Below are 27,042 nucleotides of genomic sequence, written 5' to 3'. Positions count from 1 at the left end.
CAGTTTTGCAAAAGGGATCACTCTTCCAGATAAAGGCTATGTTACCACCCAGATCAGAAATCTTCTCTTCCTCTTCAACGGCTGTTGCCAATCCTTGACGCTGGAGTAACAGTTTTTTTTCTCCAAATACATTCCCGCTCGGAGCTCTTCAGACTGCTCTGGTGGTCTCTATTAATCAGCCGTGTGAGCTTCCTCACTGTTGTTACTTAGCAGGTGGTACTGAAAAGAAAAAGAAAAGCAAAGAAGAAGAATATTTCATTTTTGCATTTTGGTCTGTGATGTTCAGTAAAAATGATAGAAGTCATCTTATTATGCTTATTGCAGAATGGTGTATTCTTTGGTGTCCTATTTAGGCTTATTGGATGAAAGGCACTTTTAGTGCGTGGATCATCACACTTTAGCAATATCAGCCACTTGCATTAGACACATTTGGGAATTCAACCATATCTGACTTTTTCAATAGAAACTGAGTTTCTGTTTATTGGAATTCAGTGACATGACTACTATAGACTGGCATGTGCTGGGGCATGTTATTACCAAGTCATTGTGGGTTTGGCTTTGCCTTGGCAAACTGCTCCTTCTTGCATAATCTTCACGAAACCCTTCCTTTTTAAAAAAAGCTGTGTTTTCACCTCAGTTAACAACAGTGTTACAGTATCCATGTAACCTGAAATGAACTCAGAGTCAGTTCATATGTATGAATAGACTCATAGAAAAATAATACGTGTGTTTATTCAAAAGAAAAAATCCCCAGTGGCTCAAATTGCAGTTTTGATAAGATGTACATGTAATTTTATCTTTGTTTTGGGTTTTCAGGATGGTCGCGCTCCTTCAGGTGTTTTGGTCTGTGCCATGTTCTGCTTCTGCCACCTCTTCAATAATCCAGTTCCTGCCATGCAGCTGCTCAGCGCCAAAAGACCAGGTTCTGGCCTCTGGCCTTCACACCGCAGGTTTGCATCAGTGAACATGGGGATGTGAATGTGACAGAAAGAGAAGTGGGAGCCTTGTGCTCGGTTGTCGTCCTTTGGTTCTGCTGATGTTACATTCTTCAATGTCTAATAAATCTGCAGTCTATTTTTCATAGATAATGAACATTTACCACTTCTAATAAAGAATCACATATTAAATGAGGTCAAAACACATTCACACTTAAGAAGAAGAGCACAGTTTCAGATCATATGCTGTTACAGGCATAACATGTTGAAATTTACATACAGCCATCACTGAAGCCAACAGTTATTAGTTGTCTCAGCATAAACATAAACTCTTGATTGCTGGGCAAGAAGAACCACGAGTCCGCCTGCCATACTTGTAGAAGCTAACAGTCGATGGTTGTGCAAGCGTCTCCTCACAAGTGACAATTAATGCATCATTCAGAGTGCTGAAAATTGAAAACTGCTGTTTTTGTTTTCTCTGCCTGCAGGTACATAGGCTATGTATGTAGCATGGTATCAGAGAAGCCTAGCCTACCCCACTCCAAGCCCTTGGTGATCAAGGCCCTCACTATGAGTCCCATCCCCTGTTTCAACAAGCAGCGTAGTGGCTGTCGACCTTTCTGTGACGTTCTCATTGGAGAGACGAAGATCTTCACCACTGCACAGGAGTATGAAAGGATGAGGTAAGTAACATTAGCGAGATTAATAAAAAATTTGACAGCATTGAACCGCAGAGAGCACGGTAGCGTTGCAGTTCTGTATTGGAATAGAATAACTACAAATGTCTCAGAGATTTTATGCTGAGTATGATATGAATGAAAGTAATCAAAGTGTCATTATATCCCCTTCCTTTTTCTCACTCTGTAACACTTTCCCTCAATTACACTTTGCTGCACCTTCTCTGCACGCCTAGAGAGCACAGGGTCCAGGACGGCAAGGTAGTTTTCCCTCTGGGTGTAAGCGTACAAGGAGATGTTGTGGTTTCAGTCTACCACATGAGGTCAACCATTGGAGGACGACTGCAGGCCAAGGTACGCTTCTGCTTAGTCTGCTTTATAAGATAAAATGTCGATAAAATCAACATCTCAATCTAACTAGCAAGCAGCAAACTCCAACTAAGTCACAGTGACAGTATTGGAACGATTGCGGTGATAAGATCATGCTAAAGTATAAGCCATTGTAGAGTTTCAGGTAGCTTCAACAGCTTGTTGTGTCTCATTGTTACATTGTTTAAGACAAGAAGAAGCTGGATGAAGGTTTTTGACTTAATGATTTACTTCATTTATAGAAATATGCAGATTTACTCACTCATCACTGCTGCAAGAAGCATTTATGCACTATTTATGCTATTTTTGGTTTAGTTTGGTCCAGGTGTTTCATCTGGGTATTATTGTCTTTCAGTAATCTTATGACAGATTATTGACACATAGGTGTACATCACCATGCGTTGCATTATAATAATATGTGCATATGTAGCTTAATGACTTCATTATTTTGCTATATAGCACATTAGTACTAAAACCTAGATCAATAGTACAAAATAATTAAAAATCCATTCAGCTAAAATGGTTAAAGTGGGCTTGTCTTTTTTTTCTTGAACATTTTTCCTTTTATTTTGTTTCTTTTACTGGATTTTCTTATTTCACCTGCTTCTATTTTATTACATGACAAAGATTTATCACATGCAAAACTTGAACATAACACCTAAAAACATTTCAGAACAACAGGTAAGGGGTAACTGACTGCAGGAGAGTGCTGATAAAATATAATGTAACCAACATTTATCTTTGTTCCTGCTTGTGTTAGGTATCCAACACACAGATCTTCCAGATTCAGTTCCACACTGGCTTCATCGCTCCTGGAACCACTATGTTAAAGTTTAACAAGTAAGGAAAATCTCTTACAAAAATCGGGGAATTCTGGTTTCTCACTATAAAAAATAATATTGCTAGACTTCCACTCTGTTGACTGTTTTACCATCTCAATTTTCTTTCTCACACATATTGATTTTCCTCTCAGACCAGAGCTCGATGCCTGTGACTCTCCAGAGAAATATCCCCAGCTCTTCCATGTGATATTGGAAGTGGAAGTGGAAGGGGTGGACAAACAGAAAGACCTGACACCACCATGGGAACAGTTTCCTTGTAAAGACTTGAGCCCAAATGTGCTCTTCTCTGGCCACCAGGAACATCAGGATGCACTGGCGATTGCTGGTAAAAATGGGAGGGTTTCACTGGGGCAACAACTGGTGTTCAGTCTATAAAATACGACACATTAAGTTTTGATTTTTTAAAAACTCAAATCAGATGTTAAGTTTAGAATCAAACATTTACTGCTTTGTTTAATCTGTTGTCAGATTTTACTACCAACATAATTAAATTAACGCAAAAATTTCCCTGTTGTGGGATCAATAAAGTCTTATCTTATCTTATCTTATCTTGTCTTATCTTATCTTATCTAAACTAAAAATATTTAGCTAAGAACTGAAAATGCTGAAGCAAAATGGGTTAGCTGCTAGCAAATTAGCAGTTAGCTTGACTAACAAGCAATGTGGAATTTTGTATTGAAAATGTTTTTAGTTGGCATTTTTGCTTGCTTGTTTTGTTAGCCTTTACAATTTGTAATCATACCTTTTCCTAAAACCAATTATAATGCTACATTAACCTTAATAACAAACTCTAACCCCACACCTGGATTGACTTTACGTAAGTTTACCTGGTACCAAAATAAAGATTAGGGAAAGAGAACTTGCTACTAATTTTTTTTATGACTTATTTTAATATTTATGAACCAGCCAGCACGACATTAAAGCCATTTGCCTAATATTGTGAAGATCTCCCTCACCTCATCATACGGATGTTTGGAAATATTTCCAATAGCAATGTTAGTGGTTTTATTGTTGTGGCTAATCAATTTACATTAACACATAGTCATAAAAACTAATGTGACTCATTTTTGTCCCTGCAAGATGAGATGGAGGGCTTGGATCTTGAGGGTAAGACGGTAGAGGAGATCACAGACCTGCTAGAGGAACTATACTGTGAGCGTAGTTACCCAGGGTTTGCTTCAATTCACTCATGCTCTACCCAGGAAGATTTTTTGTTATTGGAAAATCCATTTGGTGGTTTCCAACTGTGATTTGCATTGATTGAATTGAAATTTAGCCCATTCTTGTAGCCCATGATGTATCATTTTGGTAGAAATATTTTGTCCTGTGTCTTGTATAAACACCAGTCTTTTAACACAATTTCCATAACATGTATGCCAGCATTTTTTTTCCTGGGCATACAGAGACAGGTTTTTAAGGGTTTTTTTTTATGGATATGGAGAACTAGAGGGGAAAACTCACAGTCCCAAAAGGAAATAAAGGGAAAACGTGCCTGGGGAGTAAACAAATCCAACGTTAAAATGTTCTACCAAAGTGAAATATTGCTTTTGATTTATACAGCTGTTTAATCCCATGTACAAGCTTCTTTTTTTTTTTTTATCATATTCTTTTACGTTGAAATGTATCACATTTAAGACATTTTCTCCAACTAGCAACTACTAGCTAGAATTTATTTGCAGACTGTGTGTATGTTTGCAACCTCGTAGCACAAATAGCTGTTCTGGCTGTAGAAGCAATGACCTGCGTAGTTTACCATCATCCTCTGCTTCACTCTTGTCCCTTTATATCTGAACCTCAAATTAATTCCCTTTGTCTGCTTTGTTATCTCTTCAGTCATTGCTTTGTTCGTGATTGATGTGTCTTTCTCATGATACTCTTTTCTGTTTTTCCCATCTCATCATTTTCAGAGCCAAGTCGGTCCCACGGAGGTCCAGACGGTCGGGTACGTGGCGAGGAGAGCGAGCCGTCGGATGATGAAATGCTTTCTCTCTCCAGCCAGCAAAGCAATGCCAGTGCAGCCCATCAGAAACCTGACCTCCCAGCTCCCACTTCTGCCACCCCTGCTCCCACCGAGGAAGTCGATCTTCTCGGCCTCGATGGTGACGAGGTCAACCGCCCGTCATCTAAGCCCCCATCTACAGCAGCTGCAACCACTGACCTCCTAGGGGACTTGTTTGGGGGCCCACCTCAGTCAACCAGCGGGCCTCCATCTGCCCAGTCCACTCCACACAAAGTCGCCCCCAACACTGCCTCACCATGCCCCTCACCTGCCCCACCAGGTGAGAAGTTTGAAAAAGCATTTCCTTTTAGGTCCAACCTAAAACTAGACTTCAAATAGGCACAATTACTCTTGCAATTTAGCATAAGACAATAACACTGGTGGATGGTTCTCCTCAGCATTTGATCCTTTTGGGACGGGTCCGATGCCTAAACCTCAGGACGTGATGGGTTCATTCCTCGGACCAGGTAAAGTGGGGCAGCCAGACCCTTTCCTGCATGCTGCTCGCTCACCATCACCCACCCTGCAGCCTACAAGCCTCGGTAAGGCATGCTCCTTGCTGCTCTGCTGAACATTTTCCCAAACCATCGTTTTGGGTGCACTTAAAGCATTTCAAGAGCCTGAACCAAATTAGGGTAAGGCATGTTTTCAGATATTTGCAAGATGCCACTACGATAATTTCCCTTCATCTGTGCGTCTATTTAAACTGACACCCAAACCCGACTGCTGAGTATATATCCATTTTTAGCTTACTCACACATTTTTCTTGTATTGCTCATGTAATGTATGATTTGTAATTCACGAGTTTGCATGCTGTATGTGAAGTGTTTGCAGGTCATCTCATAGGGATTGCGCAGCTTGATTTTTCAACTCCAGCACAAGCTCCTACTAGTAATCTTTTCCTCAGCTCACAGTCAGTATTTTCAACTTTAAACATGACAAAACAGTTTTTCTTAACTTCAGGTTTACACTTTTTATACTTTGAGGATTTAGGGCATGATGTGTGCATGAAGAAGAGCCTTCTGGCTTCAGTCTTCTGTGGACAATTTTTAGTTAGCAACTATAAATTTTGTTTCCACACCCATGAAACAACAGCTCTCTGAAGCTCAGTTCTGTTGTTATTTTATTTGGCTTAATGTTTTCGTGTCCTTCAATTCCCATTTTCCGTGTGCTCCGCACGTGACCGATGGTTATATGCTTCAACAGGTCGGAGTTCCCCCGTCCCACCCACCACCCCTACTGTCAACATTCAGCAGCAAAACGCCATGGGAGCATGGGACTGGAACAGACCTGCTACCACGAGCACAGGTTCTCCCAAGCACACAGCCACACATACATACAAGCAGATACCACACTGTTTGTAAAACACGTTGGCATCAGTGTCGTTTATTTTTCCTGCTTTGCTGATGGCCGATTCATTCAGGAGGTTTTGGTATGGGCAGTCGGTCAGCCACTACCAGTCCCACTGGCTCAGTCCACAGCACCCCCACCCACCAAACCAAGCCAAACACTCTGGACCCATTCGCTGATATTGGCAACCTGGGGGGAAGCCTTGGAGGTGAGACGCTGGTAATGCTCCTAAGTTCTTAGTATTTTTGCTACTACCTCGCATGCCATAATCTCTGTCCTTTTGATCAGGAGGCTCTGGCTTCTCGAGCAAGCCCACCACCCCTACTGGAACGGCCCCTCCCTTTCCTCCAATGGGCTCCCCATCGAGGCCTCCGCCATCTCCCCAGCACACAGGAGCCTGGCAGCCCCACGCAGGAGGCACTTTCCCCTCGTGGCAGGCTGGTGGAAGTGGTGGAGGGTGGCAACCGCAAGGACAGGGTCCTGCTCCGCAGCCAAAGCCCAGCCCCAGCCACACTTCCATGCCGCACACATCGCCCCAGAATCGACCCAACTACAATGTTAGCTTCTCCGCAATGGGAGGAGGCTCACCCAGCGCAGGGGGAAAAGCACAGGCTGGGATGGGTAAGCTCGACAGGCTCATTGTTACGCTCCAAATGTTGTGGCTGGTCAGTTGGGGTATATTTCACATAAAAGGACATTTTTCTTTTAAAACAAAATAGAGATTACACTTAACTTATATTTCAAAATATAAGGTTTAAAAATGTTATTAAGAATTGTGAGCATTTTGAAGGTTTTAAGGTTTTTTTGTTTGATTTTTAAAGTTAAATGTTTAACAAAATATCTGCAAACATTTAGAGACAGCGCCGCATTTTTTATCCATTAAAATTTTCATGCTGTGCACACATACATTGTTCTTCAGCTCACCGTATAGTAATTAGTACATTTGTTGCTTAACAAGTATGTATTCTGTCTTTGTGTTTGTCTGCCTCTTTGTCAGGTCCGAAGCCCAAACCCTCAGATGCCAACTTTGACGACCTGCTGTCTGCTCAGGGCTTTGCGGGGACCAAAGAGAAGAAAGGGCCCAGGACTATAGCAGAGATGAGGAAGGAGGAGATGGCCAAAGAAATGGACCCTGAGAAACTAAAGGCATGAGCTGTTTGTTTGAAACTAATGAAGTTGAACTAATAAGTTTTGGTTCATTGTGTCTGATTACAATTAGTTTTTGATGACATTTCGCTTGGTGGTGGTCGCCTGTTTATCCAGTGTAGCTCAACAGAAGCAGTTCAGTGATTCCCAAAAGTAGGATAATGTACTCGAAAACCTTTGGCTGTTAAACTTTTTCTGTTTATTTCAGAGTTAATGAAGCGTCCAATGTAGGTCTCCCATGACCAAATTTTGGTTCATCTAATTGCTCCTTTAAAAGCTTTTTTTTTTTTTTTAGATAAAACCAGAGCCAGAACTACTGAAAGCAGTTATGCTAATAATTGTTTCAAATCAGGTCCTCACTGGTTATTGGCTCCCCTCCTCTGCCTCCCTCTTCTGTGCCCTAGATTCTGGACTGGATAGAGGGGAAAGAGCGTAACATCCGTGCTCTGCTCTCCACCATGCACACTGTGCTTTGGGAAGGAGAGACACGCTGGAAGCCTGTGGGCATGGCTGACCTGGTTACTCCAGAGCAGGTCAAGAAGGTCTATCGCAAAGCAGTCCTGGTTGTTCACCCAGATAAGGTGAGACAGAATTTGTGATGAATGGGATCTTTATGCTTCCTGTATGGAGGCATATCCATATGTACAGAATAAATCAAATGCAATAACGAGACATTCTTTACTTAAAAGCAACTGAAGGTAAAGTCAGATGAAAAAATAGAGACTGTCTTTATTTTCACTTTCTTCTCCTTATATCAGGCTTATAAGCAGGGGTGCACATAAGTGGTCTGCAGGTGCGCATTCGCTGTCAAAATAAAAGACGCGCACCAGACAAGAAGTTGCAACGCGTGTTTGCGTACATATAAAAGGCATTGTTTTTGTCTGCTAGAGTGGGATTTTCACGGCACATTCTGCACCACATCTCTGTGCATTGTTTGAAGCCAGCTCACCTCCTACAACCACTTTTCCGAGAATATGTGCTTCTTTTGCAGTTTGGACTCCTTCTGACATTTCTTTGGAGGTGGAGGAACACCAAAGTAATTGCTTAAAGGAGCTTGCTTCTTCAACATCTTTAAGAGTTCTAAACAAATGTCTGTCCTCCTCCAGAAAATCTTATGTACGCAAACGCGCGTTGCAACTTCTTATCTGGTGCGCGTCTTTTATTTTGACAGCGCATGCGCACCTGCGGACCACTTATGTGCACCCCTGATTATAAGCAATTCTGGATGTGATGTGGCCATATTGTGACATGAAAATGAAAATAAAAACTGGTTTTAAAAGAAAAACATAATTCCTCACAAGCATGCATATACAGGGATGGAAAAGGAAAGATTTGACAGCACTTTGTGCCGTTCTGTAAAAAACTAAGTACAACTCCTATTGCTTCTATAAGAATTAAAGGGGTAAGTAGCAGCCAGATGCTGATAATCATTTGCTTGAGTAAGTGGTCATCAACAAGTTTGAGCACCTGTGTGTAACAAGACGTTCTGCCCGTTTGCTGGTCTGAGTCATCCATGTGTGTTAACACAATGCCACAGAAGGGGACACCCAACCAAATTCATCCCAAACTCAGACCATGCAGTGGTCAGAGAAATTCTGTATCAGAAAAAAGATATATAAAGTACAACGCAATATCTGGCAAAATCAAACACAGGGTATCACCACAAACAGCTCATACTCATAGCAACTGATAAGCACGGTGGTGGAGGGGTGATGCTTTGGGTTGTTTTGCCGCAAGATGACCTACGAACCTTTATACGAAAAATATTCTAGGGTCAAATTTGAGGACATCTATCTAACAGCTAAAGTTTGGCCAAGTACTGAGTCATGCACAATAATGATCCCAAGCATTACAAGACAAACACAGACATGCAAATTTAAAATGAACAGACCGATCACATAAATTTAGACACACACACACACACACACACACACACACACACACACACACACACACACACACACACACACACACACACACACACACACACACACACACACACACACAGTAGTGTCTGTGTGTTCAAAGTGCTGGAGGATGAAGTTTTTGCATATATGATGTTGCAACAAGAAAACAACCAAACCAAACTAAAAGTATGTGTGAGCGTGTGAACAATATAATGAAATACAAAGATATCTGTAGCTCTCCACTCTACTCTGTGAAGTGAAGAGTCTGTTAGCGGAGAGTGCGTCACTCTCAGACTCTCAAGCCAAGCCAGGCCACAGCTTTCCTTGTAATCCACTTAAAGATACAGCTATGCAGTACAGCAGCTACCATGTGGTCAGCTGAAGCATTAGGCAGGGCCTTTCCCACTGCACCCACTAAAACAACGCAGCTTGGCTTAACATGGACTCTTATCAGAATTAAACATGTGATTCAAGTTATACCTGTAAACATCCATCCATGCAGGGATGTGTGTGTATTATAGAAAGAGTGGGGTATACTTCCTGACTCTCAGCACTGAAAGACAAGTTAGTGTCTTACCTGAATTTTCTGTAACAGTGAATAATATTATGTAAATGGCCTGTATTTGTATAGCGTTTTTCTAGTCCCTAAGGACCCCAAAGCGCTTTACACAACCAGTCATCCACCCATTCACACACACATTCACACACTGGTGATGGCAAGCTACATTGTAGCATGTTGACATAATGCTCGAGTAAAGCAAGCTATGAATGAGAGACAAATGAAGTGGGAATCCCAAAAGGCCAACATGTCTCAAATATGCTTTACTTATGGGTTCATAACTATTGTGTTTTTTCTCTCCTACTTCGTAGGCGACGGGACAACCATACGAACAATATGCCAAGATGATTTTCATGGAACTAAATGATGCCTGGTCAGAATTTGAGACCCAAGGACAAAAGCCTCTCTACTGAATAAAACGTAAGGGGAGGAGATGATGTCCCTGCTGATTCCATCATCTAACCCTTACAGTGTTACCACCTCTTGTCCGCATACTGCAGCCACACCCTGCAACATCTGCCTTTATACCCATGCTTTAACTCGTGTCTCTCTTCTTGCAACAAAAACGCAGAACTTGAGTGATGACAGGCTATAGAACAGCCTCCCGTGCCCGGACTAGAAGCTCAGACGAACAGCTGACTCTCTGTAGCTCTAATATCCATACTGTATGTATGAACCATCCCATTCAAAAAATTAAAAATCACTGGGACGTCAAAGAGACGGATCAAAACAAGGTGAGAGCTGTTGATCTGGAAAAAGAAATGCGCGAGAATAAACTGAGCAAACATTTGTCAGACTGCTCTTTGCGAGAGCTTTGGAGCATGAAGAAGTCTGTGAGGCACAACAAGCATTTAAAAGCATTCAAGCCATTTTTTTTGTACTGTGAGCGAACACTGAATTCAAGATCAGTTCCGTCATATCAAATCCAGTTTTCACACTATTTAATGTCCCTATAAATAACAAACACAAACAGCAGTGTCAAGTTAAAATAGGCTGTTTGGAGGTGATTGGATTAGAAAATCTTGATCAGAGGTCGAGTTTCACCTTGAAGATGTCGTCTGCTGAGTGTAGCTGAGGAAACAAAATTAGTTAAAAAAAACAGTAACACAATAACTTGACTTGTTATGTGACATATATGATATCATGTGGAATGGTTTTGTTATGAAGAGGTTTAATAAGAATAGGTGTGTCTGATATCCTGAAGCCTTGTGGGGAACTGGGGATTGTATGTTTTAGCATTAGCACATGTACAGTTCCTTACATGAAGCACCTTGAGGCCTCGCACACTCACTCATATAATAATATATTTTTGCTTTACATCTCTGTGAAAGCACAAACTGATGAATCAAATCGGTGCAGCTCTCAAGGAAGGCAATCCATGAATTAATTTATTAAATCGCTTTGTTTGTCTTTAAAATATTGGTTCAAATTCAATCTGCTCGTGAGAAAGAGTTCAGGACTTTGAGGCTGTTGTCTTAAAGACTTTTAACGTCTGTCAAACACAGTCGTCAGCCAAAACAGTAAAAACCACTGGCAGGTAAAGGAAATCTGATCACAGTGCAGCTCTCTGCTGGGAAACATCAGGCAGTTCATGAGAATGTGACGCCCTTAACATCACACCTATCCTTCAGACTCCCCAGATCCCCCACGTCTGATCAAGGATCCATGGGACGCACTCTAACAGACGCCTCCACACAACCAGAGGACTCAAAAAATTTGCCTCTGTCCCAGTGCCAGAGTTTGTAAGACACCCCAAAACATCCCATCTTGATGCTCTGATGAGTCAGAGACGTTATAGAGGGGAGCCTGCATTAAATTAGGGAGGTAGTTGTAAGGTTGAGACTGGGTGGGGTAATCTCTGAACCACAGAAGTGACACTAATGTGCTTAAACGCAAACCATCAAGAACGCAATAAGAGTTCTGTTTACTGTATATCACTGTTTCACGTCAGGCAGATCATACTGTGTTTCATCAAAACACTGATTTACAACAATTTACTTTTTATTGATTTGTTTTGTTTACTTTTTACTTCATTTGCTACACGTTTATTCATAATCAGCATAAAAGAATGGGGTATGCATTAGAAGTAGTGAACAGCAGTAGATGCTGCAGCTGATGTGTACTAACCTAACACAAACATTTGCTGATTTTGGATGCATTTGGCCCCTTTTTACGTGCAATTATTCACAAAATCAGTTCTTAGTGCTAAAAGCATTTCATCATTTTAGAGCAAAGTGGAGAAAACAATAAAATATGCAATAACTAGAGAGGCAATGATCAATTTCTTTCAAGCACATGAGGTTTTCACAAAACACTAATATGTTCCTACACGATCCCCAGAAACAGTTTAAGCTGTTTCAGGGTGAAACAGTTTAGGCTGTTTAGGTTTATTCTTCACACACAAATTGAGCCAAGTGTTTACCTTCTCATGCTCATGAGCAGTTGAAGATCCTGACACTGTTAACTGTCTTCATGCTCTCTGATTTGCATAGTAAGGTCAAAGGTGATTTTCTGTTGGCATCATACTGTCTTTTCCCTTCACTGGATTTCATTTGTCCAGTTTGTTCATCTGCATTAAGGATGCTGACTGACTTCTGACCAGTGTAAGAGAATTATGTGAGGTGTGGTTTCATTAGCTGGCTGAGGACCCCGAAAGGATCCCAAAACAAGTGTTGACTGGGCCGTCGAACAAGACTCCGGGTCTCAGGCTGAAAATACTGAACTTTAATCTGGAGGTGACTGCTTTCTTTGTCGTTTTACAAGATATGAGAAGTGTGTAGTATGTGTCTATGCTTTATTTACACTGAGGACCTACATGTGAAATAACCCTCATTGGCTCCCTCGCTGACTGAATCTGCGATCTTACAGCTATGTTAAAAAGCTAACCTCTATATTGTCGTCAGTGGATGTGTGTTGTTTGAACTTGTGGTATGTATGGAGGAGCTCAGAGTTGGATACAGAGTACTGTAAGTTATGTGTTTGCCTGTCTCCTGTTCAAATATTACTTAAGCTGTGTAAAAATTCTGTTCATGTTGTTCTTTTCAGTTCTGTTTACGGTTACAGGATGTACATAATGATCAAGTGCAGTGCACAGAAATAAACAGTAAACAGAAACCGGAGCAGGGTGAGCAGCATTCCTGTTTTTATGTCTCGCTTGGCCTTTGTCTTTGTAACCACTAGAGGGCTGCATTGTACAGCACATGAACTATATGTCATGTTGAGCTGAGAGTCCCAGTAAAAGGATGTGGTGCCACCCTCATGGGGTCTGTTTCTGAGAGTTTGGCCAGAAACATGCACATGAGGACCCTGCTGGTGGTGATGTGCTCCTCATATTCCTCGCCCAAAGGAGCAGATACCAGTCTTGCTATAGTCGAGTCTCTTATAACTGCGCATCTTCTAGTTTTCCCTCCACACTCTTGATACTGTGCCTCGAGACACGGCAAACCTTCTTTTGACAGCTGAACTACCTGTGCAGCTGTCACAGGCTGCAGGTGCAGCAAGTTGTAAACATCTAAAAAAGACCTTGAATTTATTTTTATATGTATTCTTTTTCAATCTGAAAGAAAACCTGTCAGAGTAAGAAAGGAACGCTGCAAAGAAAGGAACCCAAGTTAACTGTGCTGCCATCTCCACCCTATAAGCACTTAGAAGAATATTAATTAATATGATGGTGTACTGCAACTTTAAAAAGGCTTTTCTCCTCACCAGCTTATCACCATCATGCACTGGCTCACAGTCAGGTCCCGAATCTCCAGTAAAATCCTTCTCCTCACCTCTAAATCCCTATGTGATCTTGTTCCCCAGTGTTTATCTGATCTACTCCCCCCCTGCACCCCAGCCTGGATTCTGCTTTCCACAGATAAAGATACAGATACTCTGCATCCCTCTACACCAAACTCCAATCTTTTGAGGACAGAGCCTTTCATGCCCCCATCCCCCACCCTCCTGAGATGTCAGGCATTTGGGCTTTGACTTTTGACCAGAAAGCGACCTTCTTGGGTTTCTTGAAAGGCCCTTAACATACAGACTCACAATGGCAGCAATCATCAATGTCAACTTGTGGCAGTGCACGACTGCTCTGATGCTAATGAGCCATTACAGTATAAGCTGTGGCACAACACTGCTATTTGCTACTCGTGCTCCAGCCTCTCCGGCTTTGTTACCATCTGGGGCTGATAGTTCTCCCCTTGGGGCCCAGTTTCGGGAAAACATGGCTGCGGTGCCAGCGTTAGATTATCCAGAAGGAAATTTAGGGTAATTGAATATAATCCCCCCCAATCAGTGATTCATTGTAAAACAAAGTTACTGCTGGACACAGTTTTTCCTTCTTCCAACTCGCTCTGCTGACAGTGCTGACGCACTTCTCGAGAGACTCCAGTGCTGATGGATGTTTACCATCAGCACAGGCCGATGTTTTATTTTCATGATATCCTACACCATTAAACACCAGCCGCATTTGGGTGTCAAGCTGTTAGACACACACAGAGTTTGAAAAAAAGAAAGAAAAAAAACTATGAGCAGAGGGGATTTGGATGAAATTAGAAATGAGTAAGCATGTTTGCACCACAAAATGATCGCTGAGAAGAAATGTATTTAATTTATAGGAATCAGAATCAGAATACTTTATTGATCCCTAGGAAATTATTATAGGAAGTCATTATTGCAAGCAAATTGACTGTATGAGTTGCTTCATAATCTTACTAGTTGAAGCTGTTTTGAAATGTAATCCATTTGCCCTTTTTCTATAATATGGTTGGACTGTTTGCACCAGTCTGTGGAAAGAGGTGCCAATCCTGTCACTGAGCCTGAGCACCACCAAAATAGTTTTGTTTTGTTTGTTAGCCCTCTGCTTAAAATTTATTATATATACAGTGGGGCAAAAAAGTATTTAGTCAGCCACCGATTGTGCAAGTTCCCCCACTTAAAATGATGACAGAGGTCAGTAATTTGCACCAGAGGTACACTTCAACTGTGAGAGACAGAATGTGAAAAAAAAATCCATGAATTCACATGGTAGGATTTGTAAAGAATTTATTCGTAAATCAGGGTGGAAAATAAGTATTTGGTCACCTCAAACAAGGAAAATCTCTGGCTCTCACAGACCTGTAACTTCTTCTGTAAGAAGCTTTTCTGTCCCCCACTCGTTACCTGTATGAATGGCACCTGTTTGAACTCATCATCTGTATAAAAGACACCTGTCCACAGCCTCAAACAGTCAGACTCCAAACTCCGCCATGGTCAAGACCAAAGAGCTTTCGAAGGACACCAGGAAAAGTATTGTAGACCTGCACCAGACTGGGAAGAGTGAATCTACAATAGGCAAGCAGCTTGGTGTGAAAAAATCAACTGTGGGAGCAATCATCAGAAAATGGAAGACATACAAGACCACTGATAATCTCCCTCGATCTGGGGCTCCACGCAAGATCTCATCCCGTGGGGTCAAAATGATCATGAGAACGGTGAGCAAAGATCCCAGAACCACACGGGGGGACCTGGTGAATGACCTGCAGAGAGCTGGGACCAAAGTAACAAAGGTCACCATCAGTAACACACTACAACGGCAGGGAATCAAATCCCGCAGTGCCAGACGTGTTCCGCTGCTGAAGCCAGTGCATGTCCAGGCCTGTCTGAAGTTTGCCAGAGAGCACATGGATGATACAGCAGAGGATTGGGAGAATGTCATGTGGTCAGATGAAACCAAAGTAGAACTTTTTGGTATAAACTCAACTCGTCGTGTTTGGACGAAGAAGAATACTGAGTTGCATCCCAAGAACACCATACCTACTGTGAAGCATGGGGGTGGAAACATCATGCTATGGGGCTGTTTTTCTGCCAAGGGGACAGGACGACTGATCCGTGTTAAGGACAGAATGAATGGGGCCATGTATCGTGAGATTTTGAGCCAAAACCTCCTTCCATCAGTGAGAACTTTGAAGATGAAACGAGGCTGGGTCTTCCAACATGACAATGATCCAAAACACACTGCCCGGGCAACAAAGGAGTGGCTCCGTAAGAAGCATTTGAAAGTCCTGGAGTGGCCTAGCCAGTCTCCAGACCTCAACCCCATAGAAATCTGTGGCGGGAGTTGAAAGTCCGTGTTGCTCGGCGACAGCCCCAAAACATCACTGCTCTCGAGAAGATCTGCATGGAGGAATGGGCCAAAATACCAGCTACTGTGTGTGCAAACCTGGTAAAGACCTATAGTAAACGTTTGACCTCTGTTATTGCCAACAAAGGTTATGTTACAAAGTATTGAGTTGTATTTTTGTTATTGACCAAATACTTGTTTTCCACCCTGATTTACGAATGAATTCTTTACAAATCCTACCATGTGGATTCATGGATTTTTTTTTTCACATTCTGTCTCTCACAGTTGAAGTGTACCTCTGGTGCAAATTACTGACCTCTGTCATCATTTTAGGTGGGGGAACTTGCACAATCGGTGGCTGACTAAATACTTTTTTGCCCCACTGTAAATTTAATGAATGGAGCTCTGAGAGAGGTTTCCCATTATGTATGGAAAGTAAAGTAGCCCCCAGAGTAAGAAGACAGTCTCACTCTGGGTTTTAATAAAAGTGTTGTCTTTTATTACAGTTAAATTAACGTAAATCCAATTTTTCTGCCCACAGAAAAGCCAGCTTGGTTTCATCACAGCTCACCTGCTGCTGAAGCGAGTCTCATCTCTTTGTTTTTTGTTATTTGTTTTATTGGAGTTCGTTATTCACTCATCTTTTTGTGAACAATGTGAACATTTCCACATTCAGTGTTTAATGCACCCTGTAATTCACTCTATATATAAAGAGGCCAAAAGATCCGCTGTTTGCTGCGAGCCTGATTCACACAATCAGATTATCTAGATTTTAGAAATGAAATGAAATGAAATATAAAGCCAAGGTAAACACTGACGTGCAGTTCCCAAAAAGGGGGTCTTAATCATCTTTCTAATATAACCAACATAAACCTGGACTGGCCACAAATTGCTCTCACAAAGAGACTGATGGTAACAAGGGAACATTGTTTTTCTGCATCAACGATGAAAAAAAAGTAGATTGGTCTGTGGCGAGCACTGTCGTCAGTTTAAAGGATAAAACTTATTTATGCTGGAAACTCCTGTGATGTCAGGAATAGCTGGAAAAACAGGTCGTGTGCTGCTTTGTGTAACTAAATATTGTCTTAAATGTATTTAAGACAACTTCAGAATTGCACGAGCACAGTACGAACTGTGATCCAACTGCCGCTTCCTGGGAAAATGTCTCTAGAGATGCTATTCCCTCAGTGTGGGAACATTAGAAGTACATAAAAATATCTTTTCACATGGCCTTTCCAGTCAGTGGTCAACAAACAAAAATACTAGGGGCTTAGAACTGGTAGAGTCCTTTTTTTATTGAGCTGATTAGTGGATTTACTGTTAACAATATTATATCATATTTAAGACAATATTATATTTAAAAAGTAGTACTATATTTATTTATTATATTTAACAATATTATATTCAAGGCAACATACAATAAGTATTGTCATTTACTAAAGTTGATTCTATTGAAAAATATAGTGGAAAAGGATCATAAAATCATTCATTACGGAAAAAATATGAATAAAATGTGAATGGTTTCTGTTTAAGTCTTGAGATAAATTGCTGTAAATATGATTTTCATGTTAATGTAGACATATTTTTAAATACGGTTGTGAACAGTAGTTTACGTACACATGACGGGCATCAATAGGCGCAATTGTACAGCCTACATCTTTAATGACTTTAAAAAAACAAAGGAATGGGGAGTTTGGATTTATTTAGGATTTTCTCGAATTTAAACGGAGTCAAAAGTGTACATACGTGATCAAATATATGAATACATCCCCACTAATATTTGTCTAAATGTCCCTCAGCAAGCCATCGACAAGCTTTTGACATCATTCTGGCTGAATATTTGCCCACTTCTTTGATGTGCTTCTTGGCAGAATTGGCAGAGTTCATTTATATGTACTGGTTTCCAGCAGCTTATATTAGCCTGGTTAAGTTAAAGAAAGAAAAACGTTTTGATGCGTGTTTGAGATCACTGTCTTGTTGGAAAACCAAGTTGTGTTCAAGTTTTAACCATCTGATCTGAAGTGATGCAGAAGAATTTCTTCATTATTTTATCCACTTTGTACATTGTATCAATAACACTGGCATCAAAACAGCCCCACAGCACGATGCTGCCACCGCCGTGCTTAACAGCTCGTACAGAGCTCTCAGGTCTCTAAGCTTCAGCTTTACTCCTCCAAACATGTCAAAGTGGTCAAATAGATGAACTTTTATCTCATCTGACTTTAAAACCTTTCTCCAGAACAGTCTTTGATCAATGACCAATTGTCTTTGATCAGTGGTTGTTGATCAATGGTCACAACAATTTGCATATTAATGATCAATTAACTCACCTCACAGCCATTGTGTATTCAGTGGTGCTGGTTTCAGTCATTGTGCAAATGTCCTGTTTATATGATTGGGGAAACCTGCAGTCAGCTGAGAATGAAGAAGTCACTTGGATGAGTGACGAAACGTTTCTCCCACAAAACGCTACGTCCAGACGAACAAATAAACTTTTGGAGATGTACTTACCTGGATGACTGAGCATGCATCAAGACACTTTTCTCCATATGGTATTTGCCTTGTTCATCTGGACAGCGTCAAATTTCAGTCAAGCTTAAAGATGCTGAACTTGGAACAGGGACTTCTTACTTGGTCAGCACCTTCTCATTTCAAGCCGGTATAAAATTCGCATCACTGTGGACAGTGATGTTGCTGTTGTAGTTGTTTCAAGTTAATGGTAGGCTGCGGCTTTTGAATTACTGCTCCTTACTTCTTACACTACCTCCAAAATCTTTAACTTCACATCAGATCAACAGCATCCTTTTTATACTGGCAAAGAGACACATTCAAGTGTGTATGTGTATATACTTGAGGCTCTATGTATACTTTTGATCCCGTGTGGATTTGATAAAAATACAAAATAAAGTCAAACTTGTTCAACCAGTTGTTCCTTAAGTTATTAAAGGTGTATGCTTTACAAATATTTCACTTACGAAAAAGAACAATTCAAAGAAAAAATTAAAAGCCCCAAATTAAATGTCTGTAAATGTGACCACAGCTGTATGAGTACAGATAGCACCAGAATATAGATTTTTAGCTTGTTCGCCGCTGCCAGATTTATTCTGTTGATAATTAATGAATCACTAGAGTCATTATAGTGAGACTAAATTCCAAGTGGTCAAGTCAATCAAAAGCAAAAATAACAACCTCAACATGCCATGAGTGTCCGATCCATGTACGTCAGTCTAATGTAAACCCCAGTGTTTCTGTTTCTTGTAGCCAAAAATAATTTTCATCAAGGAGGTGAGAAAGTCCAGCTTATCCATGTTTTTAGAGTTCTTTGACTTCTGTGAACTTTGACCCTTTGTTCCATGTCCTCAATGAACTGTCCTCAAGTTTCTTTGTTAGTGGAGCAAGTGTGTAGCCAAGAGGCATGTGTGGAATGATTTGGTGAGTTATTCTTCACTTGTGACATTAGTTGACGGTTCTGACAGATTAAAGGCTGTTCTTTTTATGTTTCTCTCATACCCTGAAGTTCGTTATCACTCTTCCCTCATATTTTCCGTTCATAAATGGTTATTTGAAATCCCCGTGCTACAAGCATCGACTTGAATGAAAGGAACATTCTGCAACACATCCTGTCTGATGCAATAAGACTGTAGAAAGAGAGGGAGGGTGTGTGTGTGTGTGTGCGTGCGCATGTGTGTGTGCGTCTGTGTGTGTGTGTGTGCGTGCGCATGTGTGCGCGCATGTGTGTGTGTGTGTGTGCCTATTAGTCTCTCACTCACACAAACAATGTGCACGTGCGCGACAGATGAATAGGAATGTCTGGTTTGCATAGCAAAACACTGAGATATTGCTGCCTGGGTATTAATTTCATACATCAACAAGAAACAGAATATCTTCTTTTTTTCAGTCTTGTGTTTTTTTTTAATGTCTTTTCTCCTCTATTATTACTGACTGATTACGAACACCATCTTTATGTATGACAACTGGAGACTGATCAACTTTACACATACTCTGCCAAGCGTCAGCTTTATCTCTGAAAACATATCAGCAGAAAACTCAAAGATAAATCTTGTGTGCATTTTTTTACTGATCACACCTGGTTACAGGAAGCCAAGCCATCGTAGCGCAACAGTTGCCAAGATTTTAGGCTGTTTTAAACACTCCAGGTGTCATAGAGGTCGACCCCATAATGCTGCTGGGCTCAGCAGAGGTTTGTTGTCTTACTGGCAGTTTAAAAATAACACTTCTCTCCCCTCTTTGGCTCTGCTGCCAGCTGCAGCTGTGATGGAAATCAATTGAACTATAATAATAACTTTTACAGGCAAATCTCCTTTAAAATAGCACAGCTGTTGTTGGGGTTTGTTGCCACTTGACCCTGATGTTTTGCTTTCCCACTTCTTAAGATTTTGTAGCAGGTGTACAAAGTATTTCTGGACAGTCTTATGTATGTTTAACTTTGAGTTTAAATGGGTCATTTCCTTTGTTTTATTGTTAGATTATTAGATCCTGGCACTTGGAAGTGGGGCAACAAAAGGCTTGTGCTTTATACATTTGTTGTGGATGGTGCCAACCTGTAGTCCAGTATACCTTTTTTCATCAGTATTTCTTCTGTGTTTGGCACTCACTGGAGCAGAACAAACAAATCCAATCTGGAAAGCAAATTAGGGTGATAACTACATATATGTTGATATACAGCAGGGATAAACAATTAATTTTCCCATGGAGCCACATGAGAAAATGCGACTGGTGTGGTGGTTCGTGTAAATGAGCTGAACCCAGTTCTACATATAAAAGGTTCAATAAATATTAAATATTTCCAATATTTAATAATAATAAACAATTCTGGCAAATATTTCATGGTTCAGGCTTTACAGGGTTGATTTTATCTCTTTATCAATTTACAGATGTGGTCCTTCACAACACTCCCGGTTTCTTATGTGGTTCCTTTGCACAATGAATAGCCCACCTTTGACCTACAATGTAGATAAACAGTAAACCTAGCTATGATGATGTCGTCCATTTGTTTTTGGACTTCCATTTATACGTTTAGCGTGTTGGAGTTGTGACCATGTTTGAATATGACGGTAGAGATAGTTGGCGATGCTAGAACTACAGTGGGGCAAAAAAGTATTTAGTCAGCCACCGATTGTGCAAGTTCCCCCACTTAAAATGATGACAGAGGTCAGTAATTTGCACCAGAGGTACACTTCAACTGTGAGAGACAGAATGTGAAAAAAAATCCATGAATCCACATGGTAGGATTTGTAAAGAATTCATTCGTAAATTAGGGTGGAAAATAAGTATTTGGTCACCTCAAACAAGGAAAATCTCTGGCTCTCACAGACCTGTAACGTCTTCTGTAAGAAGCTTTTCTGTCCCCCACTCGTTACCTGTATGAATGGCACCTGTTTGAACTCATCATCTGTATAAAAGACACCTGTCCACAGCCTCAAACAGTCAGACTCCAAACTCCGCCATGGCCAAGACCAAAGAGCTTTCGAAGGACACCAGGAAAAGTATTGTAGACCTGCACCAGACTGGGAAGAGTGAATCTACAATAGGCAAGCAGCTTGGTGTGAAAAAATCAACGGTGGGAGCAATCATCAGAAAATGGAAGACATACAAGACCACTGATAATCTCCCTCGATCTGGGGCTCCACGCAAGATCTCATCCCGTGGGGTCAAAATGATCATGAGAACAGTGAGCAAAGATCCCAGAACCACACGGGGGGACCTGGTGAATGACCTGCAGAGAGCTGGGACCAAAGTAACAAAGGTCACCATCAGTAACACACTACAACGGCAGGGAATCAAATCCCGCAGTGCCAGACGTGTTCCGCTGCTGAAGCCAGTGCATGTCCAGGCCCGTCTGAAGTTTGCCAGAGAGCACATGGATGATACAGCAGAGGATTGGGAGAATGTCATGTGGTCAGATGAAACCAAAGTAGAACTTTTTGGTATAAACTCAACTCGTCGTGTTTGGAGGAAGAAGAATACTGAGTTGCATCCCAAAAACACCATACCTACTGTGAAGCATGGGGGTGGAAACATCATGCTATGGGGCTGTTTTTCTGCCAAGGGGACAGGACGACTGATCCGTGTTAAGGACAGAATGAATGGGGCCATGTATCGTGAGATTTTGAGCCAAAACCTCCTTCCATCAGTGAGAACTTTGAAGATGAAACGAGGCTGGGTCTTCCAACATGACAATGATCCAAAACACACCGCCCGGGCAACAAAGGAGTGGCTCCGTAAGAAGCATTTGAAAGTCCTGGAGTGGCCTAGCCAGTCTCCAGACCTCAACCCCATAGAAAATCTGTGGCGGGAGTTGAAAGTCCGTGTTGCTCGGCGACAGCCCCAAAACATCACTGCTCTCGAGAAGATCTGCATGGAGGAATGGGCCAAAATACCAGCTACTGTGTGTGCAAACCTGGTAAAGACCTATAGTAAACGTTTGACCTCTGTAACATAACCTTTGTTGGCAATAACAAAGTATTGAGTTGTATTTTTGTTATTGACCAAATACTTATTTTCCACCCTGATTTACGAATAAATTCTTTACAAATCCTACCATGTGGATTCATGGATTTTTTTTTCACATTCTGTCTCTCACAGTTGAAGTGTACCTCTGGTGCAAATTACTGACCTCTGTCATCATTTTAGGTGGGGGAACTTGCACAATCGGTGGCTGACTAAATACTTTTTTGCCCCACTAGCCAGCTTGGTCAGGAAGGATCATCTATTTGATTTTCATGTGATGAAATGAAAAGCAGACTGAAAACAAAACACAATGGAGAAGTATATAAATGGCCAACTCCTAAAAGTATCTTTGAATCTTACCAAACTCTGGGATCTTACCAAACTGGGACTGTAAGAAACTCAAGGATACTGGATGTGTTATTCTGTGTGAGCGACCAGTCAACCACAGGGTCCACATGCCCTCATTTCTTTCTGTTTTACTGCAAAAGGGCAAATGATTTTCAGTTTCTCTTTCGCTGTTGAACTGAAACAGACTCAAAATAATAAACCCATTTAAAAAATGCTTACTGAGCTCACAAAAAAAAGTAGAGCCAGTTTAGCTTTGGATTCAGCACACTCAGACTTCTTCCTGTAACCAGTGGAGATGACTCAATCTGGCCAGTACAAAACATATAGATTTAAGGAACTTCTGCATTAGACAGCATTGTTCATCATGTATGAATGATATGTAAGAATATAGTATAATGCAAGAATGTAGTACAGCAGCTTAGTGAACATTCCCTTTCACACAAACAGGATGTATTTTTAGACTTACAAGAATATCATGTAAGAGGTTTCCCCCCCCCATCTTACAAGTAAATAAAGCAGGGTCATATCCTAAGGTTTGTTTGGCCTGGTCAGAATCAGTATGGGTCAGTGAGGGGAGAGCTGCTGCAAATGGCTCACAACCCAAAGCCAGCTCTTGGCTGTGCGTCAGAAGATTTATGGGATCAAATATCACTCATTGGACTGCATGCACACACACACAGACACAAAGCCCACAGTAGCTTAGGCAGAGGGGAAAATTTGAGGAGGCCCTTCACAGAAGGTAGGCTTGTCACTGAGATCTCTGTGTGCCCACAGCTAGAGGCTTACACATCCAGTCCACTTACATGTACACAAAAATAGAGATGGCTTTTATCCTCAGTGCCATCTACACTTGAGTGGCACCCACTCCAACAGTTACATGGATGATTGTCTCGTGTATTTACACCCTGTCCTGTGTGTGGTGTTGTGAGGGATTGGTGTGTATTCTGATAGCCTGTATCAGAAATAGCACCTGATGCCTAGCGACATGTTGCTCCGCATAAAGCGCTCTCTCTCCGTGTGGGACTTTAAAATGTCCAACTTCAAATGTTGGCCGTATCAGCTGGAAACAAACTTTTTTATCTTTCACTTCTGGATATCTGGTGGTGTGGGGCTGCTGGTGAGTAACTGTAAACACCGCAACATTTCATAAGACTGAACATAATCTTGTATGAAGCCTGACAGACTGCAAAGGCCGCCCGTGTCACTGAAGTTGATTTTGTGTTGACGGTTCGTTGGTTGGTTGTTTGGAGAAGTAACTGTCATACATGGTTGATCTCCCTTGTGTTTCTCATCACTCTGCGCTCCATTTGTTATACTGAAACGGTACATTCCCCTCCCTCGGTCTTTATATGTACAGTTTCTCACTTTCTTTCATTCTGCCTCACTTTAATTTAATTAATCACCACAAACTTTCTGTCTTGATAAAATGTCAGAGCTCCGCTGTGTTCTTACTTATTTTCTCTCCAAATTTTAGTGGCACACTTACACCTGTGGCCAGAAATCAAGTGGGATTGAATTGTTTTCAATCTGTGCGTTGACACAAGCAAAAGTGTAGTAGTGTTCGCTTTAGGAGGCTAGTGAGTTGGTATTTGAATGAAAAGAAAAATATTTGAATAGATCAATTGCAAAAACCCAAGAAAACTAAACAAAAAGAGACTGGGAAAAGTAGACTGCAGAGGGTAATGACCATCTGGGAGCTGCACTAGGAGGAATAATTAGGAACAGGGGAAAGATGGGGGATAAACTTGTTGGTAAAAGAGCAAAGTACCAAAGTTAAACTAGCTAGGATGCATGAGAACCAAGGATTACAAAATAAAACAGGAAATGATGGGATATTCAGATATATATTCAGGAAGAGTGAGAAGTAGAGGAGGCCGAGGAAGAGGACGTGGAGGTGAAGAAGTAGGACGAAGAGGATGACAAGGACAAGGACGAGCAAGAGGAGGACGAGGAGGGGAGGGAGAGGAAGGGTAGGAAGAGTAAGAAATAGAATTGCTGATGACATCAGAGCTACAATAGTGGACCATGTAATCAACCGTGGAATGACCCTGAGGGAAGCTGGCCAACGGGTTCACCCTAAACTGAGCCGCTACACTGTAGCAAGCATCATAAGGACGTTTTGAAATGAGAATCGGTTAGTACAGTCACTTTGCACTAAGATCTGTAGCACTGCCATATTCTAATGAGAAACACAACAATACCATAGATGTAAAAGTCCAGAAGATATTTTCCCCAGTGCCTTCGACTAGAGGACATTTCATGTGATGTAGAAAAAATTTTGTGGCCAGATCCAGAGAGACGACACGATGTAGACTGATTTCTTTTTTTTCCTCAGTGAAATTACTATTTCGTTTTGACTTGGAAATACAGTTTTTTCTGAATGCTTAAACCCTAACTGTGATTCCTGTAGCACAATCTCTAAAACTATTCAGACTTATAGCAAAACCACTCACTGAGTCTGCAAAACTAAAAGCACAAAAACTGCTTTGCACTCAGTTTGCAATTTTGTAACACACACTTTGCAAAACTGTAGGCACAATTCACTGCACAACACTCAATTACCAAATTTCCAACACACTCCTAGCAAAAGTATACACATGTATGGCTATCATTAACACTAACTTGCCAACTGTCTGGCACACTTTCACATGTGAAAACTTTTTTAGATAATTAGTTCACTTTGCAATCAGCCTAAGCACTATAATACAGGTAAGCTGTGTGTGCGGAGTACAATGGAGGGAGCAGAAAGAGTGAGAAGTAGAGGAGGCCGAGGAAGAGGACGTGGAGGTGAAGAAGTAGGATGAAGAGGACGACAAGGACAAGGAGGAGCAAGAGGAAGATGAGGAGGGGGGAGAGGAAGATGAGGAGGGGGGGAGAGGAAGGGTAGGAAGAGTAAGAAATAGAATTGCTGATGACATCAGAGCTACAATAGTGGACCATGTAATCAACCGTGGAATGACCCTGAGGGTAGCTGGCCAACGGGTCCAGCCTAACTCGAGCCGCTACACTGTAGCAAGCACCATAAGGACATCTTGAAATGAGAATCGGTTAGTACAGTCACTTCGCACAAAGATTTGTAGCACTGCCATATGCCAATGAGAAACACACCAATACCATTGATGTAAAAATACTGAAATTGTTACTTTACAGAATTGCTAGATGACCAGATGCTGGGGCAGAGGAAGCATGTTCACTGCAGACCAAGTAACCCATATAGTCATTATGGCGATTGCAAATAATCCTATACTTGGAAATAAACACTTGTGTTTGTTTTGATGTACTTGAAGTTTGGATCCCTCTATGCTTATGGATCTATGACAGAAGTATGAGCTCAAACTGACATAGCCTACCTTGTGCACAGAGAAAGCAAAGGCCAGATGTGTTTTGTATTCATACCATCAGTGTGCAGTTGGCGCATTGTGTGCTTAGTAGATGATGGCTTGTGTGTACTGTTTGATACGGAAACACCATTTTTATGAAGGTGTGAAGAGTTAATCTAGCTGTGTTTGCTTTTGCAAGAGAACTACAATGTTTTGATTATTGGGTGACAGGTTTTCTTATTTGTGTGTAGAGTTTTGCAAAATTAGCCAATAGTTACAAAAAATGTGCTTAAGCAATCAGAAAAAACTGTAAATTTGGCAGCATGGCTCTGTTGCTGGTTGGATGGCAAACACATTTCATTTATGTAAAACAATGTGCGTGGAGATTCACATCAGGAGCATTGTGTCTTCAGCAGTGAAAACACTAACATTTTTATACTCGTGCTTTTTAGGCTGAGATCAGGTGCCCATGTCACACAACTATTTCAGACAAGCCTGAGGCAAGAAACTGTCTGGCTTCGATCGACACTTTAGTAGCTGGCGTTTGGAGAAGGAGCCACTATAGTTTTTCACTCTGTGTTAGCAATAAGAGCTGTGGCTATTCTGCTGGATGCAGAATGAAGCCAGCTGCACAAACTCTGTTATTTAAATTTTGAGAGCAAAAGGTGAGGTAATGGTTACGGACATCTCCATGGTGATGCTGTTTGCTCACTTTAAACGCAGTTGTCTAAATAATATCTATCTATCTATCTATCTATCTATCTATCTATCTATCTGTCTGTCTGTCTGTCTGTCTGTCTGTCTGTCTGTCCGTCCGTCCGTCCGTCTGTCCGTCCGTCCGTCCGCCCGCCCGCCCGCGGTGTAAACATTAAGATAAACTCTGTGTGTGTGTGTGAGGGAGTTCTGTGTGGATACACACAGCTCTGTTTAGTCTGAAAGCTGACAGATGCAAAGGATGAGCAAGAGATTAGATGGAAAAAAAGAAAGTAACCTAGGAAGCATTATTTGAAATACAAATCCTTCCTGTCTAA

General features: G+C 41.4%; 2 protein-coding genes across 3 annotated transcripts in view; both read left to right on the top strand.

The window, feature by feature from the left end:
* Nucleotides 1–12,903, top strand: part of dnajc6 (DnaJ (Hsp40) homolog, subfamily C, member 6) — a 33,199-nt gene extending 20,296 nt beyond the window's left edge. The window contains exons 6-18 of one of the 2 annotated variants that reach the window (XM_085437320.1): nucleotides 817–950; nucleotides 1,424–1,618; nucleotides 1,849–1,966; nucleotides 2,742–2,821; nucleotides 2,955–3,148; nucleotides 4,731–5,102; nucleotides 5,221–5,289; nucleotides 6,029–6,130; nucleotides 6,246–6,380; nucleotides 6,461–6,793; nucleotides 7,170–7,318; nucleotides 7,723–7,899; nucleotides 10,096–12,903. In XM_085437320.1, coding sequence (XP_085293446.1) covers nucleotides 817–950; nucleotides 1,424–1,618; nucleotides 1,849–1,966; nucleotides 2,742–2,821; nucleotides 2,955–3,148; nucleotides 4,731–5,102; nucleotides 5,221–5,289; nucleotides 6,029–6,130; nucleotides 6,246–6,380; nucleotides 6,461–6,793; nucleotides 7,170–7,318; nucleotides 7,723–7,899; nucleotides 10,096–10,197 — 2,160 coding nt within the window. In that variant the 3' untranslated portion in view covers nucleotides 10,198–12,903. Of the gene's footprint in view, nucleotides 1–816; nucleotides 951–1,423; nucleotides 1,619–1,848; nucleotides 1,967–2,741; nucleotides 2,822–2,954; nucleotides 3,149–4,730; nucleotides 5,103–5,220; nucleotides 5,365–6,028; nucleotides 6,131–6,245; nucleotides 6,381–6,460; nucleotides 6,794–7,169; nucleotides 7,319–7,722; nucleotides 7,900–10,095 lie in introns of both variants that reach the window. The other variant, XM_085437319.1, reaches the window with a different exon arrangement.
* A 10,754-nt stretch (nucleotides 12,904–23,657) lies between these two features.
* lepr (leptin receptor) overlaps nucleotides 23,658–27,042 on the top strand; it is a 42,514-nt gene continuing 39,129 nt past the window's right edge. The window contains exon 1 of the mRNA XM_085436324.1: nucleotides 23,658–23,808. Coding sequence (XP_085292450.1) covers nucleotides 23,736–23,808 — 73 coding nt within the window. The 5' untranslated portion in view covers nucleotides 23,658–23,735. The remainder of the gene's footprint in view (nucleotides 23,809–27,042) is intronic.

Source organism: Copadichromis virginalis, linkage group LG17 (genome assembly GCF_057382275.1).
Source record: "Copadichromis virginalis isolate Kocher_CV1m ecotype Utaka linkage group LG17, C_Virginalis_male_GT1.1, whole genome shotgun sequence".
NCBI classification, from domain to species: Eukaryota; Metazoa; Chordata; class Actinopteri; order Cichliformes; family Cichlidae; genus Copadichromis; species Copadichromis virginalis.
This window is presented reverse-complemented; position numbering and strand designations above follow the sequence as displayed.